Raw genomic sequence first — 20,149 nt, 5'->3', positions numbered from 1 at the left:
TTCTGCTGAATGTAACCTTAAGGGGATTCCTTTGTATGTTATTTTTGTTTTTCCCTTGCTGCTTTTAATACATTTTCTTTAAATTTAATTTTTGTTAGTTTGATTAATATGTGTCTTGGTGTGTTTCTCCTAGGGTGTACCATGTATGGGACTCTCTGGGTTTCTTGGACTTGTGTGATTATTTCCTTTCCCAAGTTAGGGACGTTTTCCACTATGATCTCTTCAAATATTTTCTCAGACCCTTTCCTTTTTCTCTTCTTCTCCTGGGACCTCTTTAATTCGAATGTTGGTACATTTAGTGTTGTCCCAGAGGTCTCTTTGATTGTCTTCAATTCTTTTCATTCTGTTTTCTTTATTCTGCTCCTCAGCAGTTATTTCCACCATTTTTTCTTCCAGCTCACTTATTTGTTCTTCTGGCTCAGTTATTCTATTATTGATTCCTTCTAGTGTATTTTTTCATTTCAGTTATTGTGTTGTTCATCTCTGTTTGTTTGTTCTTTAGTTCTTCTAGGTCTTTGTTAAACATTTCTTGTATTTTCTCATACCGTGCCTCCATTCTATTTCTGAGATTCTGGATCATCTTTACTATCATTACTCTGAATTATTTTTCAGGTAGATTGTCTATTTGCTCTTCCTTTATTTGGTCTTGTAGGTTTTTACCTTGCTCCTTCATCAGTGACATATTATTTTGTGCTCTCTTTTTTTTTTTGATGAGTGGGATTGTGTCCCCTGTCTTATTGGTTGTTTGGCCTGAGGCTTCCAACACCGGAGTTTGTAGGCTGTTGGGTAGAGCTGGGTCTTGGTGCTGAGATGAGGACCTCTGGGAGACCTCACTCCAATGAATATTCCCTGGGGTCTGAGGTTCTCTGTTAGTCCAGTGGTTTGGACTTGGAGCTCCCACTACAGGAGCCTCAGCCCGACCCCTGGCTCATGAACCAAGATCCTGCAAGCTGTGCAGGGTGGCAAAAAACAAAAAAAGGGAACAATAACAAAGTAAAATTAGACTAGGAAACTAACAGATATGTTAGAAAGAATATAAAAATAAAAATATAGATGAAACAACTGGAAGGTAAAACAGAACCACAATAGTAAAAAAGAGGAGGAGAAAATAGAAATGGTGGAAAAGGCCTTGGCTGTGGAGGGCAGGGCATAGCGGGGGCGGGGGGGTTGTTGGGTGGTAGGCGGGGCCTATGCTTAGGACCCACAGAGCTGACAAAGGCCCTAGGGTGTGTGTGGGAGAGGGGTGCTTAGGCTCAATAGAACAGAAGGGGCCCAGGCGTGTCTCCTGTGTCTGGTCTCAGAGGGTGGGAGACCCCACCTGGGAGCCCAGCAGGTTTCCCAGGCTCGAGTGGGTGGGGCCAATGCCCTCCTCTCCTCTCCTGCTCCTCCAGTTCTGGAGGGCCCCTCCCACCTGCCTCTCCTGTTCTCCCCCAGCCTCCCTCCTACGCTCTCAGGACCAACATGACCCAGAGGGGAGTTCTGAGGGTGTCAGATCTGGCCCAAGAGCTGGGCAGACTTCCCCGGCCGATTGGGCAGAGGAAACGCTGGGCGTGCTCTTCCCTGATCCAAGGCCCCTGAGGGTCCCTCCAGGTGTGGGAACCCCTCCGCCCTCTCAGCCAGCCCTCAGGGGCACTGGTCCTGTCTGGCCTCCACTTCTCCTCCCCCTTCAGTCCCCCCATGTCCTACCAGTTTGCTTGGGGGTTTCTCCCATCTCCTTGGGTGTCAAGGTCCCCCACCAGTATCTGTCAGGTGCCCTAGTTGGGGAGAGATGTGAACTCTGCATCTTCCCACACTGCCATCTTGACTCCACTCCCTTAAGGAGGAATTTAAAGTCTTGGCCTTGCACACAGTATAGCTTTTTAATGTGTTGTGTGAATCAGTGAAGGAGTAAATAAAAGAATGCATTAGTGGAGAATGAATAACTGATGAATGCACTATAAACTTCTAGGAATTGAATGAATATAATTCTACTTTAATTAAAATGTTATTGTCTATGATAATACTATCTATTTACTAATTGTTTAAAATTATTCTTTTTAAATCTCCTTATTTATTTAAAATGAGATACAGAGTGTCTTACAGCTAGCCTTTGTTTACAGAATCAATTACTTGCCCTTCAAGAGTCAACTTTCTTTTCAGACTTCATTTTGGAGTCCTTCTTGTCCCATTATCTGACCACCCTGAAGGACTGCTTTTTTAAATTGACCCTTCTTGGATGACTTCCAAGTCTACAGAATCTCCCATGAGATGCAAAGAACTGTACTAAATAGTCCAGATCCAGACATATTTGCAGGTAGTGTTTAGTTGGTCTTTTTGCCCACTGTCTCCAGGGAATTGTCTACAGCACTTCATAGGTTTCTTTTTGGAACATGGTTCTCAAACTTGACCCATCATGAAAATCCCCAAGGAGCTTATTATAGAAATAAAGTCCTGGGCCCAAGCTCAGACATACTCTGAATCCCTGGAATGGCTCCTGGGGAGCTGTATCTTTAACAAGCTCACCAGGTGATTCTGAGGATGAATCAGATTTATGAATTGTAATCCTAAACGAATAACTTAGATGATTTTCCCCTAAAGGTGCTATCTTGCATTTGTCCTCATAGAGACTCATATACAATTTTTTCTGCCAACTCCCACAGTGTTGAGAGAATATTTTGTGGTATAGTTCCTTTGGAAATACTATGTTTGTCACTGTCACATTCTCAACTCTGTCATAAAAGCAGTCCCTGGTGGGAAGAAAGCCTGTTGACAGACTTCTCTCCATTTGAGGTGAGCCCATTTATCCCTGCTCTTTGTTAGAGTACTAAGTACTCCATTCTTAACAAGACAATCACCTGCTGGCTAAGTTCAGTGGGAAAGCATTACCACTAGCCAAAGGCAAAAAGGTAGAATGGGGTTTAATACCTTGTATTCTTGAAGCTATAGTAGAAAATGTATGTAAAGCCTATGCTCCTTAAGGTGTTCAATCTAATCCATCCTTCAGATGAGGGAGAAAAAGAACAACTCATCCTGGACCATTATCTCAAAAGGTCTGATTATCTCAAAAGAATTCTCGTCTTTCCAACCAGGTTAGATCATCTAGAATTGGTTGGTAAGAAACCAATTTGTTTCAGGACATCAATTTAGAGGGTTATATTCTCCTTAGGATAGATCTTGGGGTCCAGCTCACTCTGGAATGCCTAAGTCCATTCCCTATCTTTGTAACCATCCCATCTTATCCCAGCTGTTTTCTTTCTGGGGAAGCCTCTTAGACTGACAAATGTTACTGAACTTCTGTTCTTTGAGCAGAGACAACACCAGTTTCAGAAATGCCGCTGTTCTTCTGTTCAGTATCCTTCATTTGTCTCAATGGTCAATAGCATTTTAAGCAGTGGGGGGAGCAGAGATGTGAGTTCAGTGTTCACAAAGGTATTGATCTTGAAACCAGACTTCTTGGATGGGACTCAAACCCAGCCGCACCTCAGACTGGGACTTGAATCCATGATCCCTGACTTAGGAGGGGACTTGAATCCTTTTTTTTTTTAATACATCTTTTTTGGAGTATAATTGCTTCACAATGTTGTGTTAGATTCTGCCATACAACAGAGTGAATCAGCTATATGCACACACGTATCCCTATATCTCCTCCCTCTTGAGCCTCCCTCCCTATCCCACCCCTCTTGGTGGTCACAAAGCACCGAGCTGATCTCCCCATGCTATGCAGCAGCTTCCCACCAGCCAGTCATTTAATTAATACTGCTCACCTGGTGTCAGGACTTACTGAGGCTCAGGTTCTTTTGTCTCAGTGTAGAAAGAATTTAGCAAGAGGCAAAGTGATAGGTAAGAAGTGGATTTAATAGTACAGAACACTCATGAGAGATACAAATGGGCAGGCAAGGGAGTACCGCCCTGTGAACTTAGTGGGCTTCAGTTTCATAATCAAAGGAAAAGTGGGGAGGGGGAGAAGACCATCTTCTTCCTCATTCTGGAGTAGACATTAAGCTTCCATCATCAGCTCCTCCTCCACATCCGGCGGGGGAGTTTTCTGTTCCTACATGGTTAACCTGGGACTGTCATGGAGCTATTCAATTCAGCGGAAAGGGGGTAACACATGCTAAAATATGGTAAGTCATCTCAGGTTTCAGCATAATGAGGGTCTTCTACTTTGGAATGTCACCCTTCCCCTATATTTTTATTTTTAATATGCACAGAAGAGCACGTCCTAGGAATCATTAACTTACTGACCTCACTAGGCGGGATGTGAGTCTCATTGACCTGATGTATAGCTTTGTTGTTAGTTTTGTTGTTAGTTTCGTTGTTAAGCGAGCCTGCTTGGTTTCGTTGCTAAGCAAACCTGCTTTCTTGAGTGATCATTAACTTTAGGGGTCTCCCATAATTTTCTCTCTACTTACAATCCCCTAGTGGGATTAACTATTTAATCACCTATTCTGTCCCTATCAATCTGACAGCACTGGGGCATCTTTTTGGCCACTTGTCAGACTTTGGTAGGTGACTTACCTGACAAACACAGTTAACACTTGACAATCATTCTCACTGGCATTTCCAGTACTCAGCTGACAAGCCATGCAATTGGCAGTCTGTATAGATTTGTTCTTGTGGCCAGTCATCTGGAAAGCCCTCCAGAATATGAAATTAAACAGACATTCTGATCCTATCCTGCTACTAAATACACAAAGTGCTGGGACAATGTGGCATAAGCTTTGGCAAGCCTAAAGTCCTTGACAAGAGTCAATACATTTCCAGCAGCTTAAAATGAACTATTGAATTCTCCTGGAACAATCTTAATACCTTAGGCAGAAAGAGTGGTTAGACCAAACTCAGAGAAGCTGAATGGAAAATTTTAAATTAGGGAGAGAAGAAACTGGAGACTTTGAAGTGAGGGACCTTTGTAAGAGCCAGGTGAGAGAAATGAAAGATGAAATCTGCTTATACAGTAAGTAGTTCCCCATCCCCCCAAAAAAGAAATGAGTGCCGCCATAGATCCGGAATGGGGGTTACAAATATTACAAACCCTTAGTTCTTTTCTGATGTTGGATTCCCCAGAAGCAGACCCTAAGCCATGGAGTCATATGCAAATACTTATTAAGGAAGTATTCCTAGGAGAAACTGGTAAGGGAGTAGAAGAAAAGACAAGGGAGAATGTTATTTTGGGCAAAGTCTTAACCTCAGCTCGATGCTACCACGGAGACTTGGAACATAAACTTCACCTCTATGTTCCAACTCTTGGCAAAGGAGAAGAGCTTCAGACCTCAGTCTTAGTCATTGGCTCCTGGCTGCTGGGGCGGGGTGGGTATGGGGAGTAAACTCCAGGTACTTTCGGTTCTTTGCTAGGACAGGCAAAATAGTTCAAGGACAATCCTCTACAGACAGTTGCAGGTACATTAGAAGAAAACACATAAATGCCTGTGGAGGCATCAAAGACATCCAAGGGGATCTGAACAGACCACAGACAATGTCTACTATAGTTTTATTTTCTGCTCTGCCACTGACCACCCTAAAGGAAAAACACAGTAAGCATCCACATAATCTGAAAAATGGAAGAGTGTGAATCAGATTCCTTAGGCAGGGAAAGAGTGATTTATTCATCTACACAATATTTGTTGAACACCTGCCATACCTGCCACTCCCTGAGCTAAGTACTTGGATTTGAAGATGAATTGTTCTTTCCCTTGAGGGTGATAAGAGCCATTATTGAGTTATGTATAAAATGCTGCGGGAATGGTCCCCAAAGCAAAGTTGGTGTACCCAAGGGCAGTGAGGGTCACTAAGCCTGGGACACATAAAGCATTAGTAAAATGGAATTGACTCCATAATAGAGTAAATAAATTAATACTTATTTAATAACTGAAGAGACATTAAAAAAAAAATCTCAAACAGGAGCTTCAATGGCCCACACCAAATCACAAAATCTGTACCACGTGAAGTAAATTTTACAATAAAGACAAAGTAGAGCCTAGGATTTGATCCAAGTTCTTGTACTTGACTCCCATGAGGGTCATGGAAGAACTAGGTCAGCTACCTAACCTGTGTCTCTGCCCCTACGGAGAACAGATGGAGGGGCAGTCATGCCTAGAATAGGAGCAGAAATGAGAACCCCAGAGAAAAGCCATCAGCAGAAGAGGGGTAGCCTTTTCCTAATCGACCAGGTCACAGCAGTAAGTGGGCGAGGTGGAATATATCTTTCCCCTTGATTCACATACTCTAATCAGAAGTCCCTGGGCTGCCTTGTTCTGCTACAAGTTCAGATATGCCAACAATCAGTCACTTTCAAAAGTCATAACTTCTGCCAATAGATTCTGAACCACCCAGTTTCTATAGGAGGAAGATAACTCAAAGGCTCCAGCTAAGCAATGAATGGTTTACACGTCAGTGACAAGCTAAACTTGAGCCTGTCCATGAGAGGTGAGCTTGTCAATGCCCTTCTGGGATATTGGTCTTAAGAACAGCTAGAGGGAAGTAGAGAATACAGAACAATTCAATTCCACAGCATGTCTCCAATAGATTGAGCTCAAGGGCAGGGTTCCAGCCTCATTCATCACTAGATTCTCACCTTAGGGCCTAGAACAGTGCTTTGCATATGCCACCTTTTCATACGTGTGGGCAGAAATGAATTGAGAATCTGACAAAAAACTGATATCCGGGACATCTCATAAATAGTTGATGGGAAAGGTCTGGCGGTTTCTTAAAACAACTAAATATACACCTATCTTACAACCCAAACGTTTCACTTCAAGGTATTTACCGAAAAGAAATGAAAACATATGTCCACAAAAAGATTTGTGTAACAGTGTTCGTAGAAGCATAACAACTCCAAACTGGAAACAACCCAATTAAGAAAATGGATGAATAAACTGTTGTTTATATAAAGGACACTATTCAACAATAAAAAGGAACAGACTACTGGCACGACGTGGATAAATATCAAAAACACTATGCTGGGCTTCCCTGGTGGCGCAGTGGTTGAGAGTCCGCCTGCCGATGCAGGGGACACGGGTTCGTGCCCTGGTCCGGGAAGATCCCACGTGCCGTGGAGCGGCTGGGCCCACGAGCCATGGCCGCGGAGCCTGCACGTCCGGAGCCTGTGCTCCGCAATGGGAGAGGCCACAACAGTGAGAGGCCCGCGTACCGCAAAAAAAAAAAACAAAAACACTATGCTGAGTGAAAGAAGCCTAACATAAACAAGTTTATGCTGTATGATTCCATTTCTGTGAAGTTCTAGAACTGGCAAATCCAATCTATTTTAGGGGAAAAATAAAACCCAGCAAAGAGATTGTCTCTTTGCAGGGGGTGGGGATGGGATAGGGCAAGGATTAGCAGGGAAGGAGAATAAGGGAACTTTCTGGAGTCACTGTAATGTTCTATATCTTGATAGGGGTTACGCGGGCCTCTCACTGTTGTGGCCTCTCCTGTTGCGGAGCAGAGGCTCCGGACGCGTAGGGTCAGCGGCCATGGCTCATGGGCCCAGCCGCTCCGTGCCTCGTGGGATCTTCCCGGACTGGGGCACGAACCCGTGTCCCCTGCATCGGCAGGCGGACTCTCAACCACTGTGCCACCAGGGAAGCCCTATGATATATTTTGAAATACATTAAAAAATTAGAAGGGATTGATAGAAGGATAGAGTAATAATGGGAGATTCTAGGTGGGCGTTTACTGTAAAATTCTTCCAGTTTTTCTGTATGTTTGAAAATTTTGTTATAATAAAATTTGGGGAGATATAAAAAAAAAAAGAAATGAATTGAGAAAAGCTGATGTGGTTGATGAGCTACGATTACAACTCCAAGGGACGCCTTTTGCCAACCATGTAAAATCTAACTTGTAGCTAGAGAGCTCAGATTTCCATCTTCTGGCTTTCATTTACTTATCTAGTTTTTTCTTCCTAGGTTCTTCTTCAAAAAGAGCAAAGCAGAGTACACATTGCAAATTGAAATACTTGTGTTTGGTAAGTGCAAATTTTAGTTCATACTTGAAATGTTTTACTGAATTTGAATAATATCTTCAAAATCAAAATTTATTTTTCTTTTCAAAGTTTCAATTGTTTGTTTTAAAATTAAAGAATGGGTCAAATAGCTAGCTAGTGGGAAGCAGCCACATAGCACAGGGAGATCAGCTCCGTGCTTTGTGTCCACCTAGAGGGGTGGGATAGGGAGGGTAGGAGGGAGACGCAAGAGGGAGGAGTTATGGGGATACGTGTATATGTATAACTGATTCACTTTGTTATACAGCAGAAACTAACACACCATTGTAAAGCAATTATACTCCAATAAAGATGTTAAAAAAAAAAGAATGGGTCAAGAAAATAAAATTTTACATCATATAGAACAATTTGATAATTGCCCAAATTTTACCTTTTGCAGGAGTTTTCATTTTATTAAAATTCATATATTGGTTACCACAATATTACTATTAATTACAATGTACAAATTTTTTTCTTTTGGAAAAATAATAAAAATTTAAATTATTAATCCATTACTTCTTTCCTCATGCACTCTAATATTTATTTTTTATTTATTTTATTATTTTTTTTTTTTGCAGTACGCAGGCCTCTCACTGTTGTGGCTTCTCCCGTTGCGGAGCACAGGCTCCGGACGCGCAGGCTCAGCGGCCATGGCTCACGGGCCCAGCCGCTCCGCGGCATGTGGGATCTTCCCGGACCAGGGCACGAACCCGTGTCCCCTGCATCGGCAGGCGGACTCTCAACCACTGCGCCACCAGGGAAGCCCTATTTTTTATTTTTAAAAACTCTTTGCTGGTGTAATTATACATACAAAATCCAATAAAAGATCATTTTGGCATCTATGTTTATTTTCTATTTGTTGTTCTCATTTCACTTCACAAATTGAAAATCATTCATCATATAGAAGAGGAGGCATAAAGAATGATCTGCTGGACAGGGAAAGACAAATACCGTATGATAACACTTACATGTGGAATCTAAAAAAATGTAACAAACCAGTGAATAAGACCGAAAAGAAACAGACTCACAGATAAAGAGAACAAACTAGTGGTTACCAGTGGGGAGAGGGAAGTGGGGAAGTGGGAGGTACAAACTATTACATATAAAAGAAGCTACAAGGATATACTGTACAACATGAGGAAGAGAGTATTTTATAATAACTATAAATGGAATATAACCTGTAAAAATTATGAATCACTATATTGTACACCTGTAACATACAATATTGTACAGCAGCTATGCTTCAATTAAAAAAACTATCGGGCTTCCCTGGTGGCGCAGTGGTTGGGAGTCCGCCTGCCGATGCAGGGGACAATGGGTTCGTGCCCCGGTCCGGGAAGATCCCACATGCCGCAGAGCGGCTGGGCCCGTGAGCCAGGGCTACTGAGCCTGCGCGTCCGGAGCCTGTGCTCCGCAACGGGAGAGGCCACAACGGTGAAAGGCCCACGTACCGCAAAAAAAAAACAACAAAAAAACCAAACATATCTGCTCTAGGTGCCAAATACGCCAGGCACCCAGCACTGCCTCTCTACTTCCAGTCCTGTGGTTTGCCCCTTGCATACACAGGTTTGGGCACACTGACTTCCTTCCTGCCCCCCAACTTCAACATTTGGACATCTGATATTCCCTTTACCGAGAACCCTCTTGGCCTAGATAGCCGTTAAGCCTTAACTCTAATACTACCTTGTCAGTAGTACCTTCCCTGCCCAATTTATTTAAAATGCAACTTCACATCTTCTTCTGTTTCTCACCCCCTCACTCCAGACCCCCACTGACATTGCCTAGTCCTATTTCTAACCTTATTTTTCTCCACAGCAACTGTGAATTTTATTTGTTTACTTGTGTTGTCAGTCTATTTCGTGGAGGATTAATAGGGTGTGGAGTGGCCTATGATATAATATAATAATAATAAGGCCTCTCACATATGCTCCTCCTTAGTCTGCAATAACCCAGGCCACCCTCACTTCTTCCTTGTATTTCAGTCACCTCTGCATGGTTTTGCCTCTTTCATCAGAGTCTTCTGAGTAAAAGGATCCGATCTGATCTACCCCATTGCCCCTCACTGGGATCATCACAGGTTCTGTGTGGGAGAGACTGCTAGATACCATCCAGTTTATTTCCTTTTCCTGGCATACAGGCGGACCACATTTCCTAATCAACTTGGCAGTTAAGTGTGGTCATCTGACCGAGTTCCAGCCAATCTTTTGGCACAGGTACAGAGTACCTCTTCCAGGACTAGTCTATGGAAACCTTCATTAACTCTCCGTATACACTCCCCCTTTCATACAATCATAGCAGCCTTGGACACCTCTTGCTGAAGGTGGTAGGGACACAAAATGGAAGGACTCAGGCTTCTGAATCCCTGTTTGGAGGAGACACCCCCCACCCTCATCGCTCCACCAATGCCCTCCCACCACCACAAACTTAGACCCACGCTTCTGCTGTGTTAAACCTCTGAAAATTGATATAGTTCACTGTTGTTATAGCAGTCAGCTTACCTTAACTAAACAGTCTTGCCCATAGGGCATTCTTTCCCAGAAGACTCCTGTCCCCAGCTCTTTCCTGTGTAGATTTTCAACAATGTATGTGAGATGGGGTGCTTCTGTAAGGCTCCAGTGGTCAGTAGAGGAATCTAGATAAGGCATCCCAATCCACACTAGCTTTCCCTCTAGGTCATGAGGAATTGGGAAGAGGGAATCTTGACCCTGCCACATAAGAGTGTGACACATGGTTCTAATACACTCCGCTATGCCTGTTGCTTCTTCATTTCTAAGACTCATGGACTAGAGGTGGAGACATCTCACCTCCCCTAATCCATGTACTCCCCCATGTTCTTCACCTCTCCAGGATCAGAGCAGAGTTTTAGAGAAAATACAGTAGGAAAGGACGAAGTATTTCCTGATGGAAATAAACTGGACTGGAACCAAGAGACCTGGCTCTGTGTTCTGGATCTGCCAGTATTGTGCTGTGTTGCTTTGAGCAAACCTCTTTTCATATCTGTGTTCTTTTTTGTTTTCTGGAAATTGTATTTTGAGTCAGGGATTGTCTGGGGAGATACCCTCTCAGTCATTTACCTCCTCTGGCTTCACTCTGGACAGAAAGATCCTTCAAAGAGCTAAGACTTGGCTTCTGGGTATTATTGGTTCTTCAGGTCCTTGTGTGAAGTGAGAATTTTACTCTATTTTCCTTTCATGTTTTTCATCTGGCTCCTCCCTTCCTGTCTCTGGAGGACCCTACCTTATGGTATATGATGCTGACAACTTCTAATTGGTAGGGTGTTTGCCTTTGGGGTTCATCAGGATGTACTATGTTCTGCTTCCGGTCACAGGCAACCAGGAATCTGGCCTCTTCAGATGGAAAAGATTGGCAGAGTGTCAACTTAAGTTACAGCCTCCTGAGCTCTATGGCTAAGCAGCTTCTAGAAAGCCCCTTTCACCAAGGCTGAGTGTGCTTCCCCACCATTCCCACCCCAACACTCCTACCCACCACCCCTCACTACATAAACACAGTAGATGGCTCTTCCTCTCATGGGCCTTCAAGGCGCTGGCTAAGCCATTGAGGTGAGGTGTGACTAGCTCTCTCTTGCTTATGGGCATCCGTTAGTAGATTCTTTAAGCTTTAATATCTGTTACAGATCCTCCAGGAGGTTGGGTTTAAAGCAGACATGATTATTCTCTATACTGAGCATGTCCTCTGGTGGCTGAAGCAAGTGCTCAGTACTTACAGAACTTCAAGATCAACCAGTTCGATTCTGTTTACAAGCTCTTCATGGTGGGTACACCTCTGTTTACATTACATGCTCATTGCCCACCACTCCCCCTCATTCCCTGTATTCTCAAGCCTTACTTTCATATCTCTTGATACCCGAAATAAGCTGTATTTTCTCACCTCTCTTAAACCTTTTCACACATTCTGTTCTTCTGTTCTCTGGTCTAGAATGTGTTCACCATCCACCACTATCCCCTATTCCTTCCATGTGGTTAACATGTGCTCATCTTTGAGATGTCAGCATAGGTGTCATTTCCTTTGGGAAGCTGTTATTATCCCATTAAATCTGAGTTTGATGTCTTTCTTATTTAAGAGGCTGCTTACTTGCCTGTCTCTCCCAAGCAACTATAAACTCCCTCAGGGTGGTGGCTCTCTCCTTTTCATCACTGACTCCCAAGGGCTCAGCACAATGTCTGGAATATCTGTTGTTTAACGCATGATTGCTGAATGGAGTTGCTGTGAGTGTTATATTTTGTATCTTTGGGCTGTAACAGAAACCACAAGCGACAGTGGCTTTATTAAGAACATTTAATTTTATGTTTAACAAGGTGTCTAGAGCTAGGTGGTCCCAGGTTAGTCATGTGGCTCAATGGGATCATCAGGATCTAAGCCCTTTTATCCTTTACTCCACCATCATTAACATGGTGATTTTCATCTTCCTCATGGTCTAAAGATGGCTGTCATGCTCTAAACATTGCATCTTCACATATTTGTAAAGGAAGAAAAAGTTCTCTCTCTTTTGTCAATAGGGCATTCTTTTCCAGAAGACTCCCGTCCCCAGCTCTTTCCCGTGTATTTTACTGTTGCGAACTGGATCACATGCCCACTCTAAGACACATCGTGACTCATCCTTGGGGATTTTATCTGAAGTCATGCTGCTCAGACAAAGTAGGGCTTCTTCTAGCAAAAAAAATGAGTGAATAGCTGATCAGTAAGAAGTGAATGATGGCTGCCCCTCAAGTCTTTCACTAGGTTTTACTACAATCAAGGACTCTTCTCCATATCTGAGCTCTACTTTAGATTGGTGCTACTTCAAATGCAACATTTGTGATGGCATGTTCTTCTATCATGTGGGCACCTCAGTAGCCCCTCTGGCCTGAAAAGCTGTAATTGTCTGTTTATTCTCATCAGTCACTTTCTCCTGAGCCAGAGAGCATGTTGACCTCTCCTGAACTTCAAGGTGGGCACTCGTTTCCCCTCAGGGCAAACAACTATTTCAGGCAGTGGAAAGAGTCAAGCATCATCCTCCAGTTGTATTCATTCTCAGTGAATTTTCTTCCATGGCCAAAGCTGCAAGAGTTTTGTTCAGTTATTGTGTCCTGATGTTACCACATCAGGACTAGATGCAATAAAAAGGCAATAATAACATGATAAAAGTTTTTATCGTGAACAAACTAACCAACTCCTGAATGGATCACAGTGCACCTATTTTTTGATAAAAATATCAAATTCAGTGGTGGTTATACAACTGTTGGGATCTAGATGACATCCCCAATATTTAGCCTTCCTAGCTCTTCCTCCCTCCATCTACTTTACTGATCTGAAAACTTTTTAAACTAAAAAGGGAAAGTGAAAGGGATCAAATTATTATCATTATACTTTACTTTAAAAAAGCTTGTTTCTTCTTGGTTAGTGTGAAGATGATGATCTCTTACTGAGTGTGACACCTGCTATAGTTGGGCTTTTACGAACATCATCTTAGATCCTCATATCAACCCTATGTTCATTGTTGATGTGTTATATACTAGCAGCCTAAATTTCAAATTTTAAGTGATTTGTCCAGAGTCATCAGTAGAACAGGGATTAGAATTCAGATTTTCCCAATTCCAAAGTGATCCCTACATTCCCCGTCATGAACCAAAACCTCTTCCTTCAATTTTCATTGTCACCCCCAGTATTCTCACTACTTTTCCCAAGTTCATAAGGTTTTCAGTCGTCTCTCACTGGTTAACCCTTCTGTCTCAGGTTTTTGGCAAAGTGGCCAATCCCATTCATTGGCTGAGATATGTATGGACAGACATGCAATTATTTATCTTCCTAGTTCAACAACTTAAGTCGGGAGGCACTCGCATCTAGCTAAGCAAATAAATACTAAGAATTTAAAAAAAACAAAAGGATAGGGGCTCCCTGGTGGCACAATGGTTAAGAACCCGCCTGCCAATGCAGGGGACACGGGTGCGAGCCCTGGTCCAGGAAGATCCCACATGCCGCGGAGCGACTAAGCCCGTGTGCCACAACTACTGAGCCCATGTGCCACAACTACTGAAACCCGCATGCCTAGAAGCCCGTGCTCCACAACAAGAGAAGCCACCGCAATGAGAAGCCCCCACGCACAGCAACAATGAATAGCCCCCGCTCGCCGCAACCAGAGAAAAGCCTGCGCACAGCAATGAAGACCCAATGCAGCCAAAAATAAATAAAATAAAATATATAAATTTAAAAAAATAGCATCATTTCCTGCTTAAAAAAAAAAAAGGATAGATTAACAGACCAATGCTGTGGCTGAGGAAAGTATTTCCTCTCTTTCCTTTGTAAGCCTAATAGGTAAGGCATGTGCTAAGAGATTTTAAAAGCTCCTGAGAACAGCAACGACAAGTAGTGATTGTTCTGAGTTCACAGAAGCCCCGGTGGTTTCGACATTTCCCCAAGGAATTAGCCGGGAGGTCCAGTTCAGATGGAGGAGGAAAGTAGGAAGGACCATCGGGCTTTGCTCAACCCAGGAGGAGAGAATGAACTGGTGAGCCTTCCCTTCTTTTTATTATAGTTTCTCAAAGTGCCTGAGACTGTGGGCTACTTGGGGGGATGCTGGCTTTAGGAACTGGAGAGGTTTAAGTCTGGTAAGTCTCCTGGAGATCCACGAGGCACACCTTTATAGTGGGGGACCTGCAGGGGCGAGAAAGTTGTGTCTTCTAGATGATGGCATTCTTGCCAGCCTCATGTGCATTGATTGGACCCGCGAAGCTCCCCTCAGCTATTTTGCAGTCATCGGTGTACACTCCCACAGGGTACTCACTGAGGTATTCATCCTCATTATCTGGCATTCCATATAATTAGACAAATTCAGGCAAAAACTGAAACACTTTTTTTAAAAAAATTCTTTTATCTTTAGTATATCTGAATAACTTGGTCTCAGAGTGCTTTGGGCTGAACTCATGCCTTACAAGGCCAGGAGAGATTTTAAGCACCAAGTACTGAAGAAAGGAATAGAGCGTGACCTGGGATTTAGCACACGTTAAAAAAAAAGTTCTCATTTCTCCAATTCTTTTTTCCCATTGCCCCTACCACTTAACACAGATAAATCTTGAAAAATAATCATGAAAAACTTGAAAACTCCTGCAATAGCTCTTTGGTGCTGAGGAGTTTAGATTTATTAGTTTATTTGATCCTCAGAATTCACGGAAGGAATTAATCCTATTTCATAGACAAGAAATCTGAGACTTGGGAGGTTAAGTAACTTGCCCAAGGTCCTCAGCCTCCAAGGGCCAGGCTGGGAAACCAGTTCACTACTTCCCCCTCCACACCCCGTGATGTTCACACTTTAGCTAGGCAATGAGAAAGGGAGATGAAGAAAAAGAGGGTATGGAATAGAGAGGGCGCACTGGAGGGTGGAAAGGAACCCAGAGGACGTGGTTCATATATCAGAAAGGTATCAGTTACTCGGCTGGTTTTTCTGGTTCCCCATGAGATCCATGGGAAATCCATACTCACTCTCTCCCCACCTACCTGCATTTGTGAACCTACAGAAAATAAGTGACTTCATAAATACCTGCACTGTCCAATAAGGCAACCACTGGCCATGCGTGGTTTTAGACAAGTTCTAGCGTTAAATACACAGAGGCTTTTGAAGACTTAATAAAAGCAATGTGTAAAATATCTCATTAATAATTTTTACATTGATTATACATTGAGATGACAATGTTTTGGATAGCTTGGGTTAAATAAAACATATTGTGAAAATTAACGTCACTCGCTTTTTTTTACTTCTTTAAAGTGGCTGCTGGGAAATTGAAATGACAAAAGCGGCTCACATGGGTGGCGTACACTATTGTAACCCACCGATCTTGACAGTGGGACAGTGTTCTAAAACCCTTGGACTGAAGGGATGCAAAGACTTAAACCTACTCACCTGTGTTCACTGCCGAACAACTCTGTACCGGATCTAATTCTTTTTCAGCACGTTTACGAGCGCTCATGAAAATCTCTGGCTGCTCTTAATTCTTATCTAACTACGTGTTGCTTTGGTGACGTTTAGAGCCTCGTGTTTTCCGTCTCTTAACCATAGAAAGAGCGTGAGTATCAAAGGATTCTATAACAGATCAGGAGCCGCTTTTCTTCTTTTTTGTTGGTGATCAAATAGTTCTAGAGAAATCCACCAAAAAAAACGTTGTTAGGACTCCCAGCTAGGCTTACCTCATTGTCAGGGCATCCTGGGGAGGGGGACAGGCTATCGACCTCTCCATAAATCTTACTCAAGAGCTTAGGCAGAGAGCACAGAGGCAAAACCTACTCGGGTGGATCAGGAAACTTGGTGAGGCAGGTAGGCTCCAGGGGGTGACCCAGGTGCACAGCTGAGAGAATTTGCCACCTGCCTCGGGGCACTTGCTGTCCTATAAGTCACAGGCCCAGTGCTGTCGGATCTTTCAAGTTTGAAAAGGAAGCCAGAAATCTGTATGCTTATGTAAAATAGCCTTATTATAAACTTTGGGAAAAAATTCTTTTTTTTTTTTTTTTAAGATAATCAGTGGGCCAAAGACAAATTGGGCCTAGTCTAGTCCCAGCCTTTGGAAGCCTGTCAGTCCGTGGTTTTACGACCTCTCCTCACTTGCTCTTCCTGAAGTTTCCCCATGGCCCCATCTGACTCCTTGCAGTCATCAGTTCAAGGGAACAAGCACTGTGACGTGCGAGAGGGCGTGAGGTAGAAACCGTCTCCGCGGGCGGTGAGGGTCTGCGAGATGAGCCACGCGCAGGCTTGGGTCATTTTGCTGAGCTCAGCACAGCAGAAAGCGTGGCAGGAGCCTCCGCCGTTGAACCTTGCTGTATCATCTCCTGTCCTCTGCCACCCCCAGCTCCTCCTGGAGGGGAGCGGCTCATACCTCCTGTGTCGGCACCGTGCTCAGTGCTTGACAAGCAATAGTTCGTGTCACCCTCACAACAGCCCATGTGATAGATGCCCTCACTGTACAGGCCTTGACTGTGCTTCCCAACCTCTCCCACCCTCCCACTCCTACCTGGCTCCAGGGGTCTCTTTTTCCTTCACCTGGCTTTTTCCTAAAAGTGTCTCCGTTCTTCTGCCCCGCGTTTCATCAGCCCCTCCATTCACAGTCAGCTTTTCTTGTCTCCTCCCGTGGTCCTCTCAGGACCCACAGACTCACTAACAGCCCACAGTATCCGTCACAGCCCCAGACCCTCAATGAACCTGGAGCCTTCGGACTGTATAGCTCCTACCTAATGGAATGAAATTTGTTCTCAGGCAGGCCTGGGTTTAAATTCTGGTCCTGTTGGGTAAGTTATTTAACATCTCTGAGTTATTCGTAAAATGAGGATAGTAATACCTACCATTCAGAATTGTGGTGCGGATTAAATGAGGTAAGACAGACTTTCCAAAAATATCTTCCGTTGTACAATATCATAATAGGTATTTACTGTATAAAAAGTCTGCTTTTTCCCCCTAGCAATTAGGTTTGAGAAATACTAGGTGAAACAGGCAAGCCAATAACAGCAGGCCCTCTCAGAGCCTGTAGTATACTGTGGTTCTTTGTGAATCTCCAAAAGGGGCATTACAGTGTGCCCTATTTCACATGTATGTATGTATCCATGGAATCCTTCCTGTGTGTGTTGGGCAGGGCGTACCTCATGACTACTGTTCCATGTAACCACCGTAGGAAAGGATGGGAAAGGATGGGATGTTTTCAATGAACGATTGGTATCATTTTAGCATTATTATTACTCTCCTCTATGAAAAAGGCATTATATCTCCCCGAAGCCAGGCATGTCAGGAGGCACAGGATATGCACAGCATCCTCTCTTTCGGAGTCCCCTCTGGCCATGCTTGCCGCATTTACTTTCCAGAGATCGTCTTGATTCTGTTCCTGAGACAGAAGTGCTGCGTGATTCATATCGGTTGCCAAGCCCAACCATTCCATCGGGGCTCCCCTCTGCACAGATGCCCCCCACACTAGTGTCAAAATCACAGGTGCGAGCAGCCCCAGAAGGCAAAAAGACAGCAGATCTTAGTCAAGGTTCCACTGCTGACTGGGTGGCTGCGGACACCTTTTGGGACCTTGTTAGTTGCCTAAGAATGACATCAATTACCCCTTCTGATTCACAGGGTTTGCGAGGGTCACATAGAAAAGATGGAAAATGCTATGAAAATATGAAGAGTAGATTTACATGCAAGGAGTCAGGAGTTGTCATGTGGCTTTAAAAATTACAGAAATACAAATAAGTGAAATTGATGCTGAGAATACTTCCCCTGCCTCTGATTAAACTTGGGGAACGATAATTGTTTGAGGTCTACCATTTCCAAAACAGTATGTGAAGAGTTGTTAAGAAAAATCAGGAGTTTTGAACATCTGAATTATTTTAAACACTGTCACATTCTCCTCATCTTCCATTCAAGGAAAAACAAAACAACACTCAAGGGACTAAAACTGAAAATTAAAAAGTGAGCTTTATTGTCTCTTTCCTCTGTTTAGTCACCATTTATATTAACAGATTGGGTGACAGCAAGTTTATCTCAACTTCAACTGACACCTCACTACGAGGGAGCGAGAACACTATAGATGACAGAATCAAGATTCAAAAAGTTCTCTAGGGACTTTCTTGGTGGTCCAGTGGTTAGGACTCCATGCTTTCACTGCAGGGGGCATGAGTCTGATCCCTTGTTGGGGAATTAAGATGCCTTGTGCCACGCGGTGTGGACAAACAAAAAAGTTCTCTAGGCTGGATTGTAGGGGAGAAGTTGGCAAGATGCAGTGCAACAGGCCTCATTATGGAGTTTTTGTCTTAAGCTATTATAAAAATACAAGGTGAGGGGATCAATGACTTGGGCTTAGCTATGCATGGAAAAGTACTTTATTTGGTTATGGTTGGATTTTAGTTGCCAATATGATATAACTATAAAAAAAGTCCTTGGATATCTTGTTGGAGTTTGTTCTGCAGAATAGAGGAAATAAATCCTGCTATAATTTATGTAAGAACTGTTTAAAAGACATTGGAAATAGTTCCCCAAAGAATAATCACAGTGGTTGTCTTCCAATAGTTAAGTGGCTGATGTGGAGAACAGAGTAGAGGTTGGTAGAGTCCAGCCTGATCTATTTTCCTTATGGAAGAACTTTCTAATCACCTGTGGTGGCAGAATCTTAACATGACACCCCTCCAATGAGCTTTGCCTTTGTATTATCCCCTCTGGTTGAGTGTTGGTGGCACCCAAAAGTATGATGAGCTCTGATTCCTGTGATTATGTTATGTTGTATGGCAAAAAGGGATTTACAGATGATAAATGCTGGAGAAGGTACAGAGAAAAGGAAACCCTCTTAAACTGTTGGTGGAAATGTAAATGCAGTCACTGTGGAAAACAGTATGGAGGTTCCTTTAAAAATGAAAAATAGAGTTACCATTAGATCTAAAAAAAAAAAAAAAAAAAAAAAAAAAAAAAAACAGACAATAGGTGTTCATCTGTGAAAGATGGTGTACAGCTATTTTTTTCCAAAAGATACATTTGAACCAAATAATTTCTGAGACACTCCTCCTGTTTAGTGATGCTCTTGCTCCACAAATAACTTGTAACAGAACATGCCATGTTGCCCCATCCATGCCTTTGACGTAGGACGAATTTTGGTTCTAGAAATTGTCCCTGCTAGCCAGCCCATGCGCCTCATTCCCTTTTGATGTACTTTCAGCGCTCTGTCACCATTAGCCTCATCAAACAAAGGTCCTCAGTTGCACTTTTACTTCCAGGAACACGACGTGATGGCACTTTTGCTATAGTAGTCCTGGCTGACTTTATGAGCGTGGCTACAGCTGAGTGTGACATTATGTACATCTCTTTGGCACTGGATTCTGATTCACACTTCTAAAGAGGGAATGGCTTTACTTACTCCAGAAAGAGCTAACACACCATTGTAAAGCGATTATACTCCAATAAAGATGTTTAAAAAAGAAACATAAGGGGGATATTTAAGAGGTTAAACTATTTCAGTACTTATTTTAAACAAAACATTTTTTTAAATTTATTCATTTATTTTTGGCTGTGTTGGGTCTTCATTGCTGTGCGCAGGCTTTTTCTAGTTGCGGCAAGCGGGAGGCCAGCGGAGGCTACTCTTTAGTGCAGCGCACAGGCTTCTCATTGCGGCTTGCGAAGCATGGGCTTTAGACGCGCGGGCTTCAGTAGTTGTGGCTCGTGGGCTCTAGAGCGCAGGCTCAGTA

General features: G+C 43.2%; 1 protein-coding gene across 1 annotated transcript in view; it reads left to right on the top strand.

Annotated features, from left to right (window-relative positions):
* Window positions 1–16,566: 16,566 nt before the first annotated feature.
* LOC112404271 (probable cation-transporting ATPase 13A5) overlaps window positions 16,567–20,149 on the top strand; it is a 77,749-nt gene continuing 74,166 nt past the window's right edge. The window contains 2 exon segments of the mRNA XM_024752101.1: window positions 16,567–16,637; window positions 17,792–18,005. Of these exon segments, the coding sequence (XP_024607869.1) occupies window positions 16,567–16,637; window positions 17,792–18,005 (285 nt within the window).

This window comes from Neophocaena asiaeorientalis, unplaced genomic scaffold, assembly GCF_003031525.2.
Source record: "Neophocaena asiaeorientalis asiaeorientalis breed wild unplaced genomic scaffold, Neophocaena_asiaeorientalis_V1.1 scaffold293, whole genome shotgun sequence".
In the NCBI taxonomy this organism is placed as follows: Eukaryota; Metazoa; Chordata; class Mammalia; order Artiodactyla; family Phocoenidae; genus Neophocaena; species Neophocaena asiaeorientalis.
This window is presented reverse-complemented; position numbering and strand designations above follow the sequence as displayed.